At 39.0% G+C, this 23,611-nt stretch overlaps 2 protein-coding genes across 3 annotated transcripts; one reads left to right on the top strand and one right to left on the bottom strand.

Moving 5' to 3' along the window:
• The first annotated feature begins 629 nt into the window (after window positions 1-629).
• On the top strand, window positions 630-10,093 carry hspd1 (heat shock 60 protein 1). 2 transcript variants are annotated; one of them, XM_037789974.1, is made up of 11 exons: window positions 630-790; window positions 3,450-3,625; window positions 3,717-4,052; window positions 4,302-4,397; window positions 4,506-4,599; window positions 4,687-4,855; window positions 5,046-5,145; window positions 6,093-6,338; window positions 6,427-6,601; window positions 7,448-7,626; window positions 8,773-10,093. In XM_037789974.1, the coding sequence occupies exons 2-11, from the start codon at window positions 3,452-3,454 to the stop codon at window positions 8,941-8,943; spliced, it is 1,740 nt and encodes a 579-aa protein (XP_037645902.1). In that variant the 5' UTR covers window positions 630-790; window positions 3,450-3,451; the 3' UTR covers window positions 8,944-10,093. The 2 variants fall into 2 exon arrangements, with proteins under 2 accessions (XP_037645902.1, XP_037645904.1); XM_037789976.1 differs by having other exon boundaries at window positions 633-786.
• A 1,590-nt stretch (window positions 10,094-11,683) lies between these two features.
• On the bottom strand, window positions 11,684-22,894 carry coq10b (coenzyme Q10B). The gene is made up of 5 exons (XM_037789797.1): window positions 22,740-22,894; window positions 20,176-20,331; window positions 16,560-16,752; window positions 16,198-16,299; window positions 11,684-16,050 (listed from the first exon to the last, which is right to left on the bottom strand). The coding sequence occupies exons 1-5, from the start codon at window positions 22,835-22,837 to the stop codon at window positions 15,883-15,885; spliced, it is 717 nt and encodes a 238-aa protein (XP_037645725.1). The 5' UTR covers window positions 22,838-22,894; the 3' UTR covers window positions 11,684-15,882.
• Window positions 22,895-23,611: the final 717 nt, after the last annotated feature.

Below are 23,611 nucleotides of genomic sequence, written 5' to 3' on the forward strand. Positions count from 1 at the left end.
CATAACATTTCTGAGCACACCCTCTTGTAGTATAGTGAATCTTCTCCAGTACCAAATGATAGATAGATAGATAGTAACTTTATTGATCCCGAGGGAAATTCAAGTTTCCAGCATCACAGTTCCATAGTGCAAAACATGTTAGTAAAAAGGCAGTAAAAAAGTTAGATGTGCGAAGTACAAAGTACAAAACAAAATATACCAGATATAAAAATACAAGGAGATGAAGAAAACTGTTAAAACTGAATATAGTGCAGGGTAACAGCTGTGATACACAACGATTAAAAAAGTGAATATAGTGCAGAAGAGACTGTTCAAACTGAATATAGTGCAGAAGAGACTGTTCAAAGTGAATATAGTGCAGAAGAGACTGTTCAAAGTGAGTATAGTGCAGAAGAGACTATTAAAGTGAGTATAGTGCAGGGTAACTCCAGTAGCTTAGTCTATGAAAGTGCACTGTATGCATTATTATCTATGATGTATGATTTTCATTTTATTTAACTTTATAAAAGAACATGTTTAATATTATACCATGCAATTTAAGTTTTGTAAAGAACTAATATACACTTCTAGAAGGTTCTGCTTAAATAAACAGTGCGCTTGTCGTTATTCATGTTCCTGGGCGGAGCCGGTATATGACTCGGATGTGATCGACCACGTGGTGCAGAGTCCCATCCTGAAGGATCTCAGTTGCAGCACACTGCTCGTCCTCTTTACCTCCTCTCTCGTTGCAACAATCCGTCTCTCAGACGTCCACCTCGTAGCAGCTACCAGCCTTTTACCTCACAAGTAAGTACTGACATTTTCATAAAGTCTCTACAAAGATAATGTGGTTAATATTTACCATCTAGCTGTATATACTTAATGATAAAATGTTGGTTTTTCATTGTAGATTTTGCACCAGCTGAGAGGTAACTACTCCTAGCTGACAGATTTGTACTCTTATCTGCAAGGACACACATGTTGAAATGCTACATCAGTTTTTATCTCACTATCTCTGTAAGATACACATTTAATCTTATATATATTTGATTTAAATGAGTCAGGAATGTCTCATGTCTGACATGATGAAACCTCATTGCAGTGCATGCTGTGCACAACTTTATTGACAATACAGGAAGTGTCCCCTAATTAACAATAATTTTATTATATGTGTGTATATATTATTATCAGTCAGTTGACACATATGTTATTGTTGCTGACAATGATAATGGTCACTCATTGTTAAGGCAGAGTAGGATGATGATGGTGGTGAGGTAGTTCCTGCACATGCTTTATAATTTGACCTTGTGACGCACGAGCAGAGGAGAACACGTGGGTTGGAGGGGGAACCAGGAAGTGTTTTTTGGGGATTTCATAATCATTATACATACTAACCAGATTATTTATTATATACATGTATAAATTGAAAATGTTTGCCAAGTAGAGGCTGATTTGATGGCTAAACATGATTTGCACATTGAAGCCAGTGGTGGAAAGTACATTTACTACATTGAGGTACTTTTTCTGCAACTTTATACTTTTACAATTAATAATTTGCACATATAAGAAAAGATAACAAATAGTCAATATGATTAAGATAAATATATAAGTAATGAATTGGTATTGTGATTAAGTTATATTATAAGTAATGAATTGGTATTCTGGATTGATAACAAATTTATATTTTGATAAGGATAATTATATCATTAATTTATATTTTGATAATGATAATTATATCAGTAATTAATTTATATTTTGATAATGATAATTATATTAGTAATTAATTTATATTTCTGTATGACACAGATTAAAGGTAATAATTATAGTTAGAATCATAAATAATAATAATTATAGTTAGACAAATTAAGGTACATTTAATTAGAGTATATTTATGGCTCAATAAGGAAGCTGGTTAATAATTGACTTATGGAGAAGGGGTGGGATTAAATAAATGTATACTTCTTCTCACTCCTTTTCAAATATGTAAATCAAGGCTTCAAGTGTTGACAATTTATTTTTCTTATGCTTTTCATTGTATGTAAATGCTACTTTCAGACATGTACAGCAATGAAATGCAACATACACATTAATGCAGCTGTAATATTAATCCAGAAACATCAGATATATAATAGTAATACATTGTCAGGGAACATTTTACTGCACAATGAGTACAACTTAAAGTAAATACTGCTGATAATACTTACATACTTTTACATAAGTAAGCCTTTGACGCTTTTACCTGTAACATAGTATTTTCACAGTGTGGTATCAGTAGTTTTAGTTAAGTAAAGGATCTGAATACTTCTTCCACCACTCAAACGTTGACTGTTTTTCCTTAGGGGGTTGGGGCTTAGGGCACAGTCAGTTTCTTTTTAATATTAACACAATGTGTTTTCTAGTCAACAGAACAGTTTGTATAACCATTCAACCCTTTTTTAGATATTGATCAAGCACAAATGCCAATCACCATCTTTCTCTCCAGCTTCTCAAATGTAAGAATGTGCTGTTTCAGATTAGTGTTAATTGAATACATTTGAATTTGGACTATTAGTTAAGACAAATAATTAATATGAAGATGGCCCCAATATTGGGTAATTGTGATGGCCATTTCCCTGTTTTCTGACATCTAATTTACTAAACAATCCAATTTAATAATTGAGAAAATAACTGACAGACTAACTGTTAATAAAAAATAGTTGCAGCCCTAATCAGATCGGTCTGTATTCAGGTAGTTAGATATATGTTCTGATTAAAAACAATACATTAGCAGCATTTAAAATGAACAAACTCATAACAAACATTTGCTGTGACATTTTTAATTTGGATATAATTGCACCTTTTTGAAGCAGAGCTTTGAAAATGGTTCATTCATTCATTCATTCATTCATTCATTCATTCATTCAGTGGAGGCCTGTCGTACCACTAGTGACCACTAGGGGCTCAGTTAACCTTTGTAACACATCAACTGTCCTCCTGTGACCGGTGGGGGGGTTTGGAGAATAATTATTCAGGCAGTGGTAGAAGAAGTACTGCAGAGATACTCTTATCAGTCATGCATTTAAAATCGTACTTTACGTATTGCTGAATTTCCCCCTGGGAATCAGTAAGGTATTATTGATTTACTATTATTTGTATATTTTATTGTGTATTTTTAATCTGGAAAGTAACTAAAGTTATCAAATAAATGTAGTGGAATAAAAAGTACAATATTTGCCTCTGAAATGTAGTGTAGTAGAAATATATGAAATGGAAATAACCACGCAAAGTACAAGTCCCTCAAAATTGTACTTAAGTATAGTACTTGAGTTAATGTACTTAGTTTAGCTCATCTCGTTTTGAACACATCTGTTTTCAATGCATATACGATTCTTGCACAATGACTTTGCAGATTTAATTGGACGCCTCTGGTTCATCACAGTGATCATTCGTCTCAGACATGTTGTGTAACTTTGTGTCTTTTCTTCCCGTAGAGATGTTCCGTTTACCAACCGTCATGAAGCAGGTGAGGCCCGTGTGCCGGGCGCTGGCTCCTCACCTCACACGAGCCTACGCCAAGGAAGTGAAGTTTGGAGCTGATGCTCGCGCCCTCATGCTTAAGGGAGTGGACCTGCTGGCTGACGCTGTGGCCGTCACCATGGGCCCAAAGGTAATATTTGATATTAAGTATATTGAATCTGGCTGGGTTATTACTTCTATTAGAGACCCCTTTAACTCACCACTTCCTGTTTCTATTCCAGGGTCGCAATGTCATCATCGAGCAGAGCTGGGGCAGCCCCAAGGTCACCAAAGACGGCGTGACGGTGGCCAAGAGCATCGACCTGAAGGACAAGTACCAGAACATCGGTGCCAAGCTGGTGCAGGACGTTGCCAACAACACCAACGAGGAGGCCGGCGACGGCACCACCACCGCCACAGTGCTGGCTCGCGCCATCGCCAAGGAGGGCTTCGACACCATCAGCAAAGGCGCCAACCCCGTGGAGATCCGCCGCGGAGTCATGATGGCCGTAGAAACCGTCATCAATGAGCTGAAAAATCTCTCCAAGCCAGTGACGACCCCCGAGGAGATCGCACAGGTAAACAATATGATTAGTAGTAAAAGAAATATAAATGATGAGTCACTATGCAGTGGTGGGATGTAATGAAGTACATTGCAACATACCCAATAATACAGCAGTCAGAATTAAATGGACTGTTTCACAACCAGTAAAAGTCCCTCACAGTAACTTTAAAGTAAAGGATCTAAGTACTTTTTCCACCACTGTTACTACTTAACTCCTTGAATTCATATTGAAATGCTTTAATAATGTGTTTCGTCTTTTAAGGTTGCCACGATCTCAGCCAACGGAGACGTGGAGATTGGTACCATCATTTCCAACGCCATGAAGAAAGTTGGCCGCAAGGGAGTCATCACTGTCAAGGTTAGTATCACAACTTCATGTATATAAAGACTTATTTACTGCTCTAATGATTGCTTAATTAGTCTGGAGGGGATAAAACTGGTTAGTAATACATGCTTTACATCTCAGGATGGGAAGACTCTGCACGATGAGCTGGAGATCATTGAGGGTATGAAGTTTGACCGCGGTTACATCTCCCCCTACTTCATCAACACTGCCAAAGGTAAAGGTTCTCATTCATCTGTCTACTGACCACTTCCTGTTGCCTATAAAGAAACAAAATGCTCAAATCTATCGTCTCTGTTTGCAGGTCAGAAGTGTGAGTTCCAGGACGCCTACCTGCTGCTGAGCGAGAAGAAGATCTCAACTGTCCAGATGATCGTGCCAGCCCTGGAGATCGCCAACCAGCAGCGCAAACCGCTGGTTATTATTGCTGAGGACGTGGACGGAGAGGCCCTCAGCACCTTGGTGCTCAACAGGTACATAGAAGAGCTTTTATAAGAACAAGTTTGATTTCAAACCAAGCCTGTATGTACTACTATTATTTATTTTCTTTTAGTAAAATGTTTCTTGATTGTTTATTATTCATGTTTTTGTCTGTACTTTGTTAAAATTTAAATTATTGGGGGGAAAGAACTAAAAGTAGTGAATATTCATCTTGATTTGCAGGCTGAAGGTTGGTCTTCAGGTGGTGGCTGTTAAAGCTCCAGGATTCGGAGACAACAGGAAGAATCAGCTGAGGGACATGGCCATCGCCACCGGGGGCACCGTAAGTCCACTTTTCACTCTCAAGTAGCTGAGAATATCTGTGCCATATTACAGTGGTGGGAATTAACTAAGTACTTTTACTTTACTTCAGTATTTCCAGTTTATTATGCTACTTTATACTTAAGTATTGTACTTTTTACTTTATTTATTTCATAACTTAATGTTTGGTGATTCAGATTAATAATACAAAATATAACCAACAAATATATTATGATGTAAAATTACAGAATAAAATTAAACTTTATTGATAGCCGGGCTAAATTCACAAGCTACCCAGCAGATAGTCTATAAAGTAGTTTAAATGAGCTCCACCTTTACCAGCTTCAACATTAAAGTGATGAACATATTAATGCTTATAATCCAATAATATATATTATTCTGAAATGAGCCATTCTGCCTCATGAGTACTTTTACTTTTGGTACTCTACGTATATTTTCATGCTAATAATACTTTTGTACTTTTACTTAAGTAAGATTTTGAATGCAGGACTTTTACTTATTTTTTGTTTTTGTTTATTTTATTATTTTGTTTTTCAAATATTTTTTATTGAGCCAAGGATTAAAACTATATATCCATTTACACGTAAGATTTGCAGAACCATATTCCTGTGCATTTATAAATATGAAACGGACAATATAAAAGATACAGGATTGCATTTTGAGTACACTATCAAAAATAAGTAAACCAAAGGACTAAACCAAATTAAATCTAATTCTAGGAATAGGAACGCCTCACAAATCTTCCTCATCTACATAACCCTCTGACCTTTATTTGTAACAGTATTTCTACACTGAGGTAATACTTCTTTTACTTAAGTAAAAGATCAGAGTAATTTTTCCACCGCTGCTAAATTGTATGAACTTCTCAAGTTAAATATGGAGGTTCGTCTGCGTGTGTGACTTGATTTTTAGACATATGCTTTAATGTGTGTATGTATGTTTCTCCAGGTGTTTGGAGACGACGCTGTGGGTCTCGCTCTTGAAGACATCCAGGCTCACGACTTCGGCAAGGTCGGCGAGGTGCAGATTACCAAAGACGACACCTTGCTGCTGAAGGGAGGCGGCAACCCGGCTGAACTGGAGAAGCGTGCGGCGGAGATCATCGAGATGCTGGAGAACACCACCAGCGACTACGAGAAGGAGAAGCTCAACGAGAGACTGGCCAAGCTGTCTGACGGAGTGGCGGTACTCAAGGTACGCATCAATCTGAACAATACGGACAACATCAACTGCTTCACACCGTAGTTCTGCTCTAAGTTGTGATGCATGCTCTCCATTTCAGATCGGAGGAACAAGTGACGTGGAGGTGAATGAGAAGAAAGACCGCGTGACGGACGCTCTGAACGCTACCCGGGCCGCTGTGGAGGAGGGTATCGTACAAGGTGGAGGCTGCGCCCTGCTGCGCTGCATCCCATGTCTTGATTCCATCAAAACCGCCAATGCTGACCAGAAGATCGGTTAGTAAAAAAAAATACAAAGGCTCAAATGTATTCCCAACTATATTATATAGTATTAATATTTCTTTCACTATGGAATAATAAAAACACTTAACTACTAGCTTACTAGGTAGAGGTAGCAGTATTTCTTCTACTGTTGCACACTCATGAACGTAACATAGCGTTTTCTCTGGAAAAAGTAAAGTTTTGTTGTAATGAACGCGGGCTGCAGCTGTCGATTATTTTAGCAATCGAGTATTCTACCGATTATTCCATCAATTAAGCGAGTAATTGAATAAGAAATACTTGTGCTTTATTATTAAAGAGCAATAGTAAATATACAAAAGAGAAAATAAGACGGGTCTCCTAAAATTGGTTTCCTTTTTAGAAAAATTTACATTTTTATTGACTGAATTGCATACAGTAATATCTGTCAAAATTAAACCCATTTAAATGTCACATAAACGAAGCATCGATGATTTTTAGTAATCAAATTACTCGAGAAATTGTTTCAGCCCTAAAATGAACGCTATAGAAAGGGGCAAATATCAATTGATAGTGTGATAAAGTGACTGTACGTGTAATTTACAAATTCAGAGAAGTGTATTTAGTTTAAAGTTCATCTTTTAAAGTTTTATTTAATAGCATATCAATAATATATTCTTCTGTATAGTGGTGAAAACTCCATACGCAGCACATTTCATGCCTTACAAATTGAAAGGGTTTTATTTGCATGACCACAGTCCTGGGTTGACCGTACCAGTAAAGTTGAATATGCAGCCTTTATTCCAACAGTTCTGTGTAGAACGTAACAGATTTACAGCTTTATCATTTTCATGAATCTTAACTTCCTTTTGTTCCAAACAGGCGTGGAGATCATCAGACGGGCGCTCCGTATCCCCGCCATGACCATCGCTAAGAATGCCGGTGTGGAGGGTTCGCTAGTGGTGGAGAAGATCCTGCAGGGGCCGGCTGAGTTCGGCTACGACGCCATGCAGGGAGAGTACGTCAACATGGTGGAGAAGGGCATCATCGACCCCACCAAGGTACAGAGCTCAGTCACTGTGGACACTAATGTCCCCTTACTTACATTACATTATACACTTATTCTTCATTCGTGCCTTGATCGGAGATATAAACCGGGTCAATACTGCCACCTAGTGGATAAGAGGCTCTAAGGAACGAGGGTGTTGGATGTTATGAAGCCCTCTGTGGAACATTTATGATTTTATTCATGATATTTGGATCTATAAATTAAATTAGACGAGTGGTTGTGACATGAAATTTATGATTTTTCCTTTAATATTAATTGTTCAATTACCCATTGAAATTAGCGGTGCAATCTAGGTACAAAGTTATCATATCTAGAGCTAAAACTATTAGGCGATGGTCGACCTTTGATAAATTACTTATTTTTTCAGTCATGTATCAAGAAAAAAGACCAAATATTTTCTGCTTCCAGCTTCTCAGATGTGAGAATTTGTTACTTTTCTCTGTTTTATATCATTTTAAACTGAATATCTTTGGGTTTTGAACTGTTGGTCGGATAAAACAAGACAATTTGAAGACCCTTTTTTCAGTAGTTTTTTAACTTAAGGTGGCAATCTGTAAGATTTCAGTCCTGGTTGATTTGGCGACACCCTGCTTACTGGTGGTAACAGCAAATGCAACAAGCTATTGTCATTTTCATAAAGAAGTCAGGAAATAATTGTCCTTTTTCCATCATTCAATCATTTTTTATGTATTTTTTTATGCTGCACTCGGCAGTCTGCGAACAACAAGAGTGAAAGTAGCTGGTTACCTCGCTGTGCAGACTGTCGCCTGCAGCTCTTCATCTATCAGCTCACCGTGGCTGCTACTTCTTGTTCCATTAACTCGTACTTAATACAGCATTTTTGTGGGAATTTTGCCACAAACACCCAGTTTGTAATACTTGAAATATATTAATATTGCAATACTTTCATCAGCGGGCCATTGGCTGTGTTACCTCCTTCAGCGATAGTGACTCAACAGACATTAACTTAAATGACAATTTGAGATTATTACTTTTATTTGCTGTAAAAAAAACAATTCATCAATGAGGGAAATGATAATTAGCTGCAGCCTCAATTATGAGCAAACGTAACTGCAGCGGTGCTAAATGCTCAGTGAAATGCTGTAACGTCTCTCATCTCCTCTCCTCCTCTCTACAGGTGGTGAGGACGGCGCTGCTGGACGCCGCAGGAGTTGCCTCCCTGCTCTCCACCGCCGAGGCTGTCGTCACGGAGATCCCCAAGGAGGAGAAGGAGATGCCGGGAGGCGGCATGGGTGGCATGGGAGGAATGGGCGGTATGGGAGGTATGGGAGGTGGCATGGGTTTCTAAGCCAATCCTCCTGACTTGCTGTACAGACTAATATAGGCAGAGTGGTGCTGGTGGTGGGGGTCAGCTGAGGAGAAATCCTCCAAGAACCCACCTCCACCTAACTTTGCCCAAACTGACTGGCCATGAAGAGTATGTTGGAGCTGCAAATGTTTGACACCCACCTCCCTCCACCCTCCACTACGTCACACAACCCTCTTCGTCCGGGGTTTTTTCTGGAGGAGTCGGCCTCGCCTGACCCGAAACAAACTGAGGATGAGAGCCCATCAAACCAAGTTACTACACCTCTACTCTACTCTACTCTAACGGCTAAAACACTCAACAGAAAGAATATTATCATGCAGATTTACGTACAGATTAAATGTCTGTAAAGTGATTATTAAAGTGGTCTAAAAACATAGTAAACATGTCGTTGATGCTCTACAAAGAGAGCACGAGAAAAGATGCATAGCCATGATTGTGTCGGTGTCCTTTTTATGTTTGTCATAGTATTTTGTTAATTCTTCTTTTTTTTTATATATATATGTTTTGTTTCCCCCCGGTTAATATTATGTGAGTTAAAATCTGTCATTTGATTTAATTAAAACCAGTTTTTCTTACAGAGCTTTGAGCATTTTGTCTCTGACATTAATTGTACGTCCTCCTTGTACGTGACACAGTTGGGTGCCTAAATTACAGAGTTTGAGTTTCACCAGGGGCCTGTTTAAAAGATGTTTACTGGGATGTCTGGGAGTCGTTTTCATGCATGCAGCATTGTGAGTATTTTCAGAGCATCAGCCTGTATGTCAGATCATCTGATTATTGATATCACAATAATAATAATAATAATAAAAGGCTGATTGATTGTGAGAGGTGGGGCTCAAGTTACAAAGCAGTTTGGACCATTCAAGGTCTCGGCTACAAAGTCTAAATGTGAAAACCTGTCGTGTCCGTGTGCTGTTAAAACATCGGCCTTCATTTCTCCCCTCATACGCTCTGCTTTAACTACAGAAAACTACAGTATGAAGATATTTTACTTTACTACAAAACACATTATTCCTTTGCAAAATGGCAAATATGGGTGATCATTCGACTTCTGTTTTGTACAATGTAGACGATGATTAATGGTGATTTTCTTTTCTTTTTTTTTATTTAATAAATTCAATTGTTCAGATGTGTTGGTTACTGAAGTTCTTTTTTAAACAATACTTTAGTTGCCGTTTAAGTTGGTTAAAATCACATCTGTCTGCCCTGAGGGGGATTTAGTGCCTACTTTCATAACACGTTTATTAGCGGAGGTTCTTCTGGAGCTTTCACTCATATATAATCTTCATCAAGGATACAGTTTGACCAGTTTTCATTTAGTTATATGATAAATTCAGTGATGAGTTACTTTACATATAATTGTACTTATCAGTAAGTAAAATAAGATGTATTGTGAGTATATAAAGTAGTTTAAATTAGCTCCACCTTTACTAGCTGCAACATTAAAGTGATGAACTTATCAATAATTAATCTAATAAAGTAATATATATTCTAAAGTGGGTCATTTTGCATAGTGAGTACTTTTACTGTTGGTACTTTAAGTATTTTTATGCTAATACTTTTTTACTTTTGCATAAGAAGGATTTTGAATGCAGGACTTTTCCTTGTATTTTTACATTGAGGTATTGCTACTTTATAATCTGAGTACTTCCACCACTGATTATAAAGTAGCAAATTTTAGTTTTTCAGAGCAATCTGAGGACTTCTCATCTAAAATCTGAGGTTCAAAATTCATCCTAAGCTTAAAAACACTAGTTGAGGAAAAATAATAACACCATGAGGTGTATTTAGTAGCCGTTCTGGAGCTTTCAAATTCAAATTTTAGTTTTTTTCTGAGCGCTCTTAAGGGATATCTTGTTAATTTTGGCTTAAAAAGCTGATGGTCAAAGTTCATCTTAATAAAGAGCAGTTAAGAAAACAATCTCAGCAGAGCTTCTGATGATGATCACATGATCTTGATCAGCAGATGAAACCGACTGACAAACTGCTGATGAAGAGATCATGTTGATCTTTAAAGTGCACTGAAAAAAAAAAATAGGAATTTGAACTTCTGCAATCTGCCAAAGAGGCTCATGTGACATGATCAAAAGGTCCAGAACAGCTGCTCAATGACCCTCATGTTGTCTCAATCATCCATTAAGTGTAATGAAGGTCATATGTTCAGCTACACCTGACCTGGTTCATTCATGGTTTACTGTAAATCTAAAACAAAAAATGTAATAACGTCTGGAAATCTGTTAAAAATCCCTAATTCTTATACTGTATGTATGTATGTAGATATAACAGCTCATTTCAAGGTAATGACAACACGATTCTTATTATGAGATGATTATACACTAAAGAAAACATACACTTATTAATATTATATTACATTTCTGCCCATAGATCCCTCTAATTGTTACATCCGATCTGAATATTTCTTCCAACACTGCTGATTTTCTGTTCGTAACATGTCATTTAAAGTATTCAGTGATCTCAATGATTTCCTTGAACTAAGTTTGACATTTGACTTTGCTTCAACGATGCAGGTCAAAGGTCAAATTAAGCTTTGCCCTTTGGCAGCAGCAGCAGGGACATTTCTACACCTTATGACTGACAGTTCAGACGCTTCATACCCGTCTATTCTTACCGCTCACATGACGACCCTATTTCTGTCCCGTCCACTTGGTTCATGAACCCACTTCTGAAACAGTGTTAAAAAAAAGCAAAAGAAACATTATTTAGCTGGAAAAATAGTTTATAAATCATGCAGTCGGTACATCTTTCTGAAGTCATTCAGCACAAACATTTACACCAGGGGGTCTCCAACTTATCGGAGGCCAGGGACCCTTTACAGAGGAGAAAATGTTCGTTATCGTAGCACACAGATTAAGCATAATATGTTTACTACCAGTATGCTCTTAGATGCCGTTGGAACTAATTGTATTATTAAACGTTTCAACCTAAATATCAGACCTGTTTCATGATAAAACACTGGAAACAAATTTCAATTTAAATCATGTTAATACCACTTATTTACCCTTAAACAGAGGGTCATTTTATTCAAATTGCATTTAGACTCAATTTAACAGCATTTATAGTTTTCAAGTAATTGATTTTAAAGCTTTCAGAAACAGTAGAAAGACTGGCATAGTCCCAATAAAACCAAACATTTACACTCACCAGTCAACTTCAACTTAAAAAATAATGAACTTATTGTTGTGTGTCAGAGTTTCTATTGGCCCACAGCTAACGTGTGTGGGAGTAATGGACACAATATGTTTGTTTTATTGGTGTAAATGGTCCCAAATCTGTAGATATACACTTTTCCCTTTCCCCATTCCCATGAAACACACACACCCTCTTTAAAAGCAGTGTATAAGCCTTTCTCACATGATCTTCAAACCAATATTTACACTTAACCTAAATAATAAATATGATAAAATGAGTATAATGTTTTAAAATAAAAGATAAATATGCTGCCGCTAGGCCAGGAGGCACTCTGTGAGCGGTGTGGGTCCGACAGTTTCAGGGCGGCACTGAAATCCTGACTGACAGGACAGGTCAAGGTATGCGACCTGACCTCTGCCTGACCAGCCAGTTTGGGCCCTTTGTATCGCCAGTGGGTATACAGTAGGGCTGGGTATCGGTACTTAAAATAAACCAGTACCAAGTAATATCAAAACTTCCAGTCAAATGATACCGTTATTCAATCCATTCTGTATCCACATCTAGAAAAAAATTACTATTTGTATGGTTTTGTTCTCAGCCAATCACTGCATCGCAGCAGCTACAGCTAGGGATACACGATACATATCGGGCCCGATAAATTATCGTCTGATAACGGGAAATGTATATTATTATGTATTATTCCGATAATTTAATTATAGCTGATAAATTATTGGCTGATAATATTATGAAGCCAAATTGCTTTCATTGACTTAACAAGCGCAGCATCCACACGCTCCGATAGAGTGCGTATGCACCTTTTAAATCTGCGATCCGCCAATAAACACAAAGAGAAAGAAGAAGAAGAACAAGCGCAGCACGCTGACTAGAGAGTCAAACATGTCGCCGGTGTGGATGTTTTTCAAATTCAGAGAAAGACAACATGATTGCAATTTGCGATACAAGTTTTTTAATGTACTGTATTAGAAAAAATAAAGAGTCTGTACTGTGGTGAAGTTGAACGCTGTGTATTTCACAGTTAAGTGGCAGTTTGCCACCAAAACATTAGAAAAGTATGACTACCACACGCCACAGGAGTTCGATAAAAATAAATGTGGTGGTGGTGTCATTTTGCACAACTGAACACTTCCGTTCACATGATGGCTATCAAATCAAGTAGAAAAAAAGGTATCAAATTAACTACTCTACGACTACCACTATTACTATTACTACTACTACCACTACTACTACTACTACTAACTATTGGTATCTGTATCACTTATCACAGGGTATTGGTATAAACGATACCCAGCCCCAGTATACAAGCTTGCTTAGCATTTAAAAGTAACACCTATATACTGCTGATATTGCACTTCGCTGTGTAGTTTAGCTTAATCTCTTATGTCCAGCATCACTCCCTTAATAATAACGGGAGCATAGTATATATGTAACGAGAAGAAAAACACCGTCCCCTACTAAAGCAAAATAATAGTTCAGCACCCGTTGAAAGGTGTGCGTTGCTGATAGTTTACAGTACATTTAGTACATCTATCTGCAGCGGTTTGTACACAATCTAACCTGCCTTTGCCCTTTACTCTTAGAATATATATTCTGATAATATACAGTTATGTGGTGACACGATGGAGGTGAAAGTTTAATATGTAACTGTTCATTAGCCACATGGCATTTACTTCCTTTTGCTTTATGGAGTTTTGTAACACGAGTTTAAACGTTAATTTCTTTGGTTGCTTTGTGCCCTTGACGCTCAAGTCATCACAGGTACTTCTGCTTATATCATCGCCTCATCTGGAGCTAACAAAAGAATAGTCGCCCTCGCTTTGACCTCTGTAACATGATCCATAAGTAACAACCCATCTCTACTTTCTACATCTTTCAGAAACTGTGCTCATTTCCATTCGGCCTCCAGAACCACGAAGGTAATGTGAGGAAATGTGTCATCGTAATAAACAAGCTACGCTCATTATCAGCACGCTGCACTGCTCTAACCAGAGTAGGGAAGAATGGCTGTGGTCTCTTTGGACACAACTGTGGTTTCACAGCTCTGTTGTGAGCCATGGATCCAATGCCCAACTCTTCCAGAGCGGCAACGATTGGTCGATTAATCAATTAGTCGATGGACAGAAAATCAATCTGCAATTCGGTTATATAATCGATAACTCGTTTCAGGTATTCTTTGGTTCGAGCTTGTCAAATGTGATGATTTGCTTCCTTGTTTCACTATTTTTTAACAATGCTTAAGATTTCAGTCCTGGTTGATTTAAAATTTCTACTTGCATGAAAACAATGAACTTGTTCACAGAGTTTAGCAGTTGTTGATACATGAACATAGAAATAGAATAGAACAAATTATATTTCTATGTACATGAGCTTTACGTTTTCAGAATTGTGTGCAAAATTAGAATTGACAGATGAATCAGTGATGAAAATGACTGTTAATCGCAGCTCCAAACTCCTCTGCAAACGTTTCATTCACAGTCATCACACCTGAGTCAAGCTCTCGCTGAATATCGTCTAATCCTTCTTCACTGAGCTGACTCACTCAATCAGACGTGGGTCAGCTGTCAGAGGAAGCGTGTTGCCCTTTATCCTCGAGATTACGGTTGGACCTGTACATGCTGACCTGGGACGAGCAATTCACTGACACGTGAAGCTCCACCGAACAGATAGCTTCACTGCTGAAATCTAAATTATTTTCCAATCCTAAAATCTGCACAGAAATGTACATTTCTTGCATGCACTCTTGCACGGAGCTTGAGATAATAATTATAAAGAGAAAAGGAACATTTCACATAATCCAAACTGACTATTTAGGCTTCATTACCATGCTGCAACTAGGGCTGCACAATTAATCCATATTTTATCAAAATCTCGATATGGCCTACTACAATTTTCAAATCACAGGATGAGGAGGAAATAGCAATATTTTTTTAAACCTGGCCGACGCATCAGATTCTACAGACTTAAGAAAACATCTTTGTTTGGAGCAAATCCCCGCAAAAATCACACCATGATAATTTTAATATGTTTTTAATGAAAATGAGAATAATTATGTGGAAATTATCATACCCTGTAATATCGCAAATCATATCGCAGTTGCAATATCAGTCACAACAATCGCAATTAGATATTTTTTCAAAATTGTGCAGCCCTAACATCCAGTAACTTCACCTAACCCTCCACACAAATTAAAAAAATGCTCCCTTCTCTCCTACAACTTCAAACATTTGCATTGTTGTGTTTGTATCATCTACACGTCCTGAAATCTGTTTTTGGAAGACATGTGCTTGTAAAGTGTCTCCCTAAAGCAGCTTTTTGAATTCAAGTTTGTTTCAGAGGTCATAAAATGGTGGTTAGAGCAGTGTAGTTAGCTATAGAGCGTAGCTGATGTTTACAGATGTGATGAAACACATGACCAATGACGACCGACAGCACTGCTGGGCCGTGGACACACACTCAATTTAACCTGTGAACTCAAGTTTCACAACCAGGCACAGATTAAGTTGTGATAATGGAAATGAACTGAAATGGAAACTACATGTGTTTTTAGCACCAAGGTGAAAACGAGCTGGTGGAAACACATCATAAGTTATATATAAGTTATAAAAAAAATGAGATAGTTGGGAATAAACTTGGTCGTTGCTGTGAAAAAGGCACGGCAGTTTTCAGTTTTGAACAGGTAGCCTCGTATTTTTCTCTCTGACGTTGTGTCTGGTTGTGTATCTGTGTTTGCGCGACGCTTTTTGTGCAGCGTTACGTGTGGTGAACCTCGTGGAACATGAGCTCGTGAGGGATGGCCGTCTCCTCGCCGTGTATCTTGGTGGTGCGATGCATGAACGCCGAGACCATCTGCTTCACCACCTCGTCGAAGAAGACGTGAGCTAGCTGGGAGTGGAGGAGCGAGCGGAACTCGAAGGAGATCTGAGGAGGGGAGAGGATTAAGTTAGCAGTTGGACTTCAATTGCAACACTCGCAACTTCACACAAGCTCAGACATGTTGAACAACACATGATCACTCAAACAGAGGTTAAACTTGTCTGCTACAGGTAGCACGTGACGTCTACTTACCTCAAAATCCACAGTGCAGGTACGAGGATATCCCGGGAGGCCGGGGCTGAAACGCCAAACCGTCTCCAAGTGGTTGAACAGTCTACCATCTGAACAGGAAGCCTGACAAGCAACATAATGTACACGTTAATTGCAATTAGTTTGCTGCAAAGAATGAAAGAATGAGAGAGTAACTTTATGAACTTTGAACACTTTCTAATAATTGGTGTTGCTCTGATAAAACGTTGTCGGCAGCTGTACTGTTAATGTTTTCTTTGGGTCCTCTAATACGATTACTGACTCTGCTACATTTGTTCTCTTTTTGTCTGCTGATTTGCAACAGTCTGCATTTAGCAAACATGGGCTGGGAAGCAGTGCCTTACCTTGACCAGGTGGGGGCGTACTGAGGTGATCAGAGAGGTGTAGTTCTCCATCACAGGTGGAAAGCCCACACCTAGCTTGGCCTTGCAGAATCCGGCTCTCCTGAACACCACATCAGACTTCTTACACCAGGGAACAAAGAGGCGGTAGTTTTCCACTCCGTTCACCACATCGTAAATCTCCAGCATGGAAAACCTGTAGAGTAGAAGGATGGAGAGAGAGAAAGAGCCATGAGCTTCCAGTGTGTCTGCACGACAGGAAGGAAGCAGGTGAAGGTCAGCGACTGTGATATAACATTAAACACTAAACAAGGCTGGCACGGAACAAGACTCATGACCCAGATACGTCTGAAGTAGGTCGATGAGGAACAGAGAGAGAGAGAGAGGGAGACCGAGGCATAAATAGTGCAAGAGAGGAGATTTGATTATAACAATGACATTAAGAAAACAAATGCATGATGTTGTGAATGAGACACAGATGGAGACGGTTTCCCACACCACTGTTGTATAACTGCATCACTCAAGCTGAAGGAAAATAGCTGCAGCCGCCTGCGTCTATTTATACAACCAGATTTAGAGATTACGACCTCTCTATGGAACACAGGAGGACATTTAGTGCGTCATACAGATACGTAGAGCCGCAGATAGGCCACTAAAACAATCATTCATATCTTAATTTGTGATTTTTGGGAGGGCTGTGATTGGGAACACAACTTTCTTTTTAACTATATAGACTTACCTGTACTGAGGTTTAATTAGGGCTGTACCCCATTATTTGACTATTCGGTTATTCATTCGTTGGGTAGGTATTCGGTTTTCAATTTTGGGATTTGGTTATTTATTGATTCTTTTTTTTAATCCTCTCGAGATTACAAACATGCATAAAACACAGCAAACCTTTCGGAAAAGGCTTCTCATTCAGTAACATAAAAATACAAACAATACTGTAGAATAACAGAGTCCTTATGAACTAATGCCTTTAATTAAACCGAAAGACACGTGTTGCAGCTCTATGCTGTCCATCTCAGCTGAGAACGGAGAAATGTCCTGCTAAGTCATGTCATGGAGACGAGCCAAGCCAGAGCCCTCGTTGCCCTTGCTTATCTCGGAGCGCAACCCAGGTTGCATTACGCATGGGCTTGCAGCCGGGCACTGCCGGAGACACACGAAGACAGCAGGCTTAAAACGCCGTCGTTTAGAGGGAGAGGACTTTGAGGTACACCTACACTCACACACACAGGAGAGGTGAGGCGATGCTGAGCGCGGACAAATGCATGTGTGTCCACACAAGGCGTGAAAACAGCCCATTACTCATTATGACACAATTTTGTTTGAAAAACATGTGTGTGGGAAGCCTCTGAGATAGTGACAGAGGAATTGTGAAGCCTGCTTTAATGACATGACTACGTGCTGCCTACTAACCGAGACATTACAGCGTTCCTTCGGTCACAGCGGTCCTGCACGCTCAGCATGTTTAGACGCTGTTTATTGCTTTCAAAGCTCCGGAGCCCAAAAATGGTATTTGGGACAACCCTAGGTTAAATACTGTACATACATAACTATATCACACTTCTCATATATCTGTGGTGCCTGCTATTAACTGTTCACTTTTTGGCATTGTGTATATTTTGGATTTGCACCTTAATGATAATTGTTATTGTTTATATTTTGTTTTCATTTGCTCTCTTTCATACTTTGTACTGCAATTGCTGCACAACAATTCAATAGATTAATCAACAATGACAATAACCGTTTGTTGCAGCTCTAACTCTAACTTATTACAACTAATGTTACAAAGACATTTTGAGCTCAAGTTAAACTTTAAAAAAGGGCTGCCCCGTCCTAGTCCTTTAGTCGACTAATCTGTCGTTTTATACTTAATTGACTAAGATTTCTTTAGTGGATTAGTTGGTTTTTATGCTTTTTTCATGCTGAATGACTTATTTCCAAGGAACGTATGAGCACATCTTTGGTAAACACAAGATTTAAATTGGTGCTTTTGTGTGATTCTTTGTGGAGAAAATCGGTTTCACAGATCTGACGATTAAATCAATCAAAAAATTCATAGCAATTTCTGGAGATTTCAATCATGCTTCTCTCTCTGCAATGCTCCCAACTTTTCAGGAATTTGTCAACTGCCCCACCAGAGACAAGAAAACGCTGGACCTTCTATATGCAAATGTTGAAAATGCATACAGCTCCATTGCCCTCCCCCGCCTTCGCAGATCAGTTCACAATCTGGTGCTTCTCACCCCCGACTACACACCTATTGTTCAGGAGTAGCCTGTGACAACAAGGAATGTGAGGAGGTGGTCACAGGATGCGCATGAGACTCTGTAGGGGTGCTTTGAGGCCACGGACTGGGATGTACTCTGTGAGCCCCGTGGAGATGACTGACTGCATAGCAGAGTACATCAACTTCTGTGTTGATAGCATCATACCCATCAGGACCATGCGATGCTTCCCTAATAATAAGCTCTGGATCACCAGTGACTTGAAAGTGCTACTGAACAGGAAGAAGATTGGGACAGAGATCTAGGAGTGTGCAGAAGGAGCTGAAGGTGAAACTGAGCAAAATAGGCATACGGGAAAAAGCTGTAGGACAACTCCCTTGGGCCTTAACAGGTTGAGTATAGGACACTCAGCTCTCTCCTCACCCTCCCCCGGCCACACTGACTCCACATCCTCCCTGCCCCCACAGCTGCATCCCCCTCACAACTCCTCAGTGATCACAAATAACCACTCACACTGTGTCTTTCCATACCCATTGTCCCCCACCATGGACATCATCTACACCTCCCCCACACGAACAAACACTAATTAGCCTTCCTCCACCTCCCCGACCCTCCTGTGCGTCTCCAGCAGTCAGATACAGCAACAGCTGGAGCCAGGACAAAGCTGCAGGTCTGGATGGCATCAGCCCCGGGGTCCTGAAGACCTGCATGGACCAACTATATGAGATTCTACAGCTCCTTTTTAACCTTAGCCTGAGCCAGGAGAAGGGTCCAGTGCTGTGGAAGACATCCTGCCTTGTTCTGGTTAGAGTTGTTCCGATACCGATACCAGTATTGGAAATGCATCCGATACCGCACAAAATTCGGTATCGGCGAGTACGCCAGTCTATTCACCGATCTGATACCATAATTTGTTAACCCAGAAAAAAATCAACTTCTTTAATCAGAAATCTATTCTTTTTTGCCGCTCCAAAACAATAGCCTTCACTGTGCTGTCGCCCCGGATGTATCGTGGCTGCCACTGGAAACTACTGTTTTAGAGCAGCGAAGAAGAACTGATTGCAGGTAGTTTGTCAAAAGACAAAAGCAATCAACAACAGTGTGGTGCCAGTGTAGAGTGTAAAAAATGTCAGCCACAGTGGAAAATCCAACAAGTAAAACGCTGATATGTAAATTTAATTGTTATTTATTCCTAGCCTCATTTATTTATGTATTTTGAGAACAAACAGGGTTACAAAGGGTTGAATCTGAGCCGGGTCACACAACAAAGAAAGTAATCATATCACATCCAAACATGGTCAGTAGTAAACAGTTGTTAAATGATAATATCTATCTATCTATCTATCTATAAATAAACTTTCTACATCACATGAGCGGTGACTCACCCAATGATGCGTCTCTCCGAGTACTCCCTCCTCTTGGAGAAGGTTTCAGCCAGGTTGAAGAAGCTACGAGCAGGTAACGCAACGGCACGCCCTGGCATGGCTGCACCCAGAAGGGGAGGTACACGAGTCATCAGGATCCCACATGACGACAGGTATCTGATAAACAAAACAAACAATATTCACACAAACTGGGTCAAAAAACCCACGTAGGGGTCGTGGGGATATGAATCAATACTCTCATGAACCACAAAACAGGGCCAGAGCCAACACACTGACTACTGTTTTGTCATTTCTACAAATGTTATTGAACAATTTGTTTGAAAAAATAAAATATTAAACCTTTTTTGTAACACCAAAAACTCGAGAACATGTTAAATTTATCATGATCAACAAAAAGCCCAGTGCTCATTCGCCTCTAATACCTGTAAATCCAGAATACAAGCAACAAGCTGCAACATAAACCTTTAGTCCCGGGGAACAGGATACTTTACATGGAAAGCCTTCTTGCAACACTTGCCAAGTATTTGTCATTCAAATTAAAATGGGCCACAGATGCCTGTGAATCAAAATGGAACAAAGTCAAGGGCATCAACTTTAGCATTGGAGACCTATAACACAGTACAGTCAAACCATCTAGGCTCGCTCAATCCTGTTTAGTGACTTCTGGTCTACATTTTAAAGATATGCATTTAGCCCGGGGGGAGAAGTGACAGAATTAGGTTAGGAATTAACTCTTTTATTAACTTTCTAGTACAATGAGTACTGCATTTAATATCCAACCAAGAACAATACAGTTTAATATTGAAGCCCAACAACCGTTGTGCTGAAATCAACTGTTTAGTTAATCAATAGAGTTTAAATCGCCACAATTTTGAAAATACCTGGAAAATCTTATACCGTTACAACGTTATTCCACAGTGCTGCTTTACTGATTAGTAGGGATCAGAGGGATCATGGCAAAATGCCTGAGTCAGATCTTCTCTGACACCATGAATGGGAGGACTCCATTAATCCACAGATGAACATATAAATCAACTCAGGGTCACCGTGACTGATCACCACTGAGGGGATTTGTCAGGCGGTTTGTCCAACTGTTATACCTAGCTGTCACCCACGGCACCTGTGCCACCCTGTTCCTAAATGTCCCTGGCATAGATCTGAGGGCATGTGTTTACAGATTTAACCCGCCATTATGTCACTCACAACTTAATGTGATGTGATAATATCAATGTCATCAACAGCGTAAACCCATGAAACCTATTCTGTGCTTCTCATGATGTGCTGCTTCGAATTCTTCTTACATTACTGGCCTACAGGTCACTTAAAGAGATCCCATTCACTACTTACTACCTGAAATGTGATACAGCTGACACATTGCACTGACCTCAAACTGACGTGTGTATGGGTGCAGATATATGGAGAGTTGTGATTGAGAAATTTGGACTTCAGAGCTAAGAAGGAGGACAGTGTGCACATCAAACTCCAAAAGGGTGCAGATGTGGGACGAAAACGCTGTTTGCACTTCTGGGAGTTGAAGACTAGCTCTCTTTTTTTCTGAGAAACACTTCCAAGCAATTTGCCACCTTTCAGAACATTGTGCCAGAGGCTAAATTAGATTTCAGGTTCGGTTGAGAGAGTAATTACTGTGGCCTTAGTCATACGTCAGAAGAAACTCCACCCTGTGTAGGACTTTTAACCCCAGACAAAAATGTAGGCTATGTCCAGATGTATTGCGAAACACCACAGTTGCAGCAGCTGTTATATGTTTAAAAATCCTGACATATAGCTTTACCCCTCCTGTACAACGTGAAGAGGGTTAGTGGAATGTACTACAGTACATTTGCTTGTACTTTACTGTACCCTAGTATTTCCATTTTCTGCTACTTCACACCATTTCAGAGGGAAACTGTTAAAAATGAATATAGTGCAGGGTAACTCCAGTAGCTTAGTCTATGGTATATATTTAGCAAAATTAGTGTATATTTTGGTATATATTTAGCAAATTAGTCTATGGTATATATTTAGCAAAATTAGTGTATATTTTGGTATATATTTAGCAAATTAGTCTATGGTATATATTTAGCAATACAAAAAAAAAAGATCATTCTGATGATAATACATCTGTACAACTTTTAATGCATGACATTTCCATGCAATAGAGTGTTTTATAGAGTAGTACTACTATGTTTACTTATAGTACAGACTATAAAAGGCTCTATCTGAATACTGTAGTACTTTGTTAGGCTGTTGTCATGGTGATTACTATTGAATTTAGAAGAATGTGTACTTAAGTAACCTCCCAGTAGCTAGCTGGCTAATGTACTTAGCTGCATGTTTTAGCCTCGTTATTTTCTTATAAATCAAACATGATTCATGGATAATTAAGTTTGTAAACGTTGCTAGCATAAACTGTAACATGATTAACGTATATCCACTCAACAAATCAACTTTATAACTGAATATCTTTGGTGCTACTTTTAGTTTTGTTATCGTATGAGGTGTGTCCTCTCCTTTCCTCTCACTTTCCTCTTTTAGATGAGCTTTTAAAAGATGAAATACTTTACCTTACAGTGTTCCTAGTGTGTATTTCCCGGCTGGCTGCTGAAGGTAATTGTTTAATGCACTGAGCTACTGTTCTCAGGCTCTTACTACCTCTCGCCATCGTCCCTTTCTTTGACTAGTTTCTCCTTCTTCTCTCCAGGTTAACAGCTGGTTAACAGTAGTCCCGCCCCCCTCATTCTTACGTCACCGCAAATCTCCAAACGTCGGCCTATCATTGGATGGCTCAGATCCCACTGAGCGTTTTCATTGGTCAGCTCTGTGGTTCGTCAACTGAGCATTTGTGACGTTGGTATATTGCGCGTTCACGATCGCACACACGCAGGAAAGTCACGAGATTGTTGGCTCATGTTTACTTTGTACACACACACACCCACACTATAGGGCCATTAACTTACAATTAAAAAAAGATTATCACAACCATCTTTTCAGCTATTATTTGGGGTCTATTAGGGTTAATGATATAAGTATTACAATTTGTATTTATTATTTATTCATTTGTTTGACAGGGACAATACATGTAGGCATTGTTACACTTAATTAAAGTGCAACCGATGCAATGCATATGGGACAGGGGTAAGCAACCTTTACTATCTAAAGAGACATTTTAGGCAAAATAATAATTACATTTTGATTTTAATAATTAAATAAAAAATGTGAGCATTGTGATGAAGGTAACACAGTTTATAGTCTAAGTATATAGTATATAAGTCTAATGCAGTGAGGGCCAAAGAGCAAATGTACTACGGAGTATTAGGACCACATTGAGGTAAAAACATCTGAGATTTCCAGAATAAAGTCAGAATATTATGAGAAAAAAGTAATAACTTTACGAGAAAAAAGTCGTAATATCAAGAGAATAAAGTCAAAATTTAAC

This window comes from Sebastes umbrosus, chromosome 13 (assembly GCF_015220745.1).
Source record: "Sebastes umbrosus isolate fSebUmb1 chromosome 13, fSebUmb1.pri, whole genome shotgun sequence".
Classification (NCBI taxonomy): domain Eukaryota; kingdom Metazoa; phylum Chordata; class Actinopteri; order Perciformes; family Sebastidae; genus Sebastes; species Sebastes umbrosus.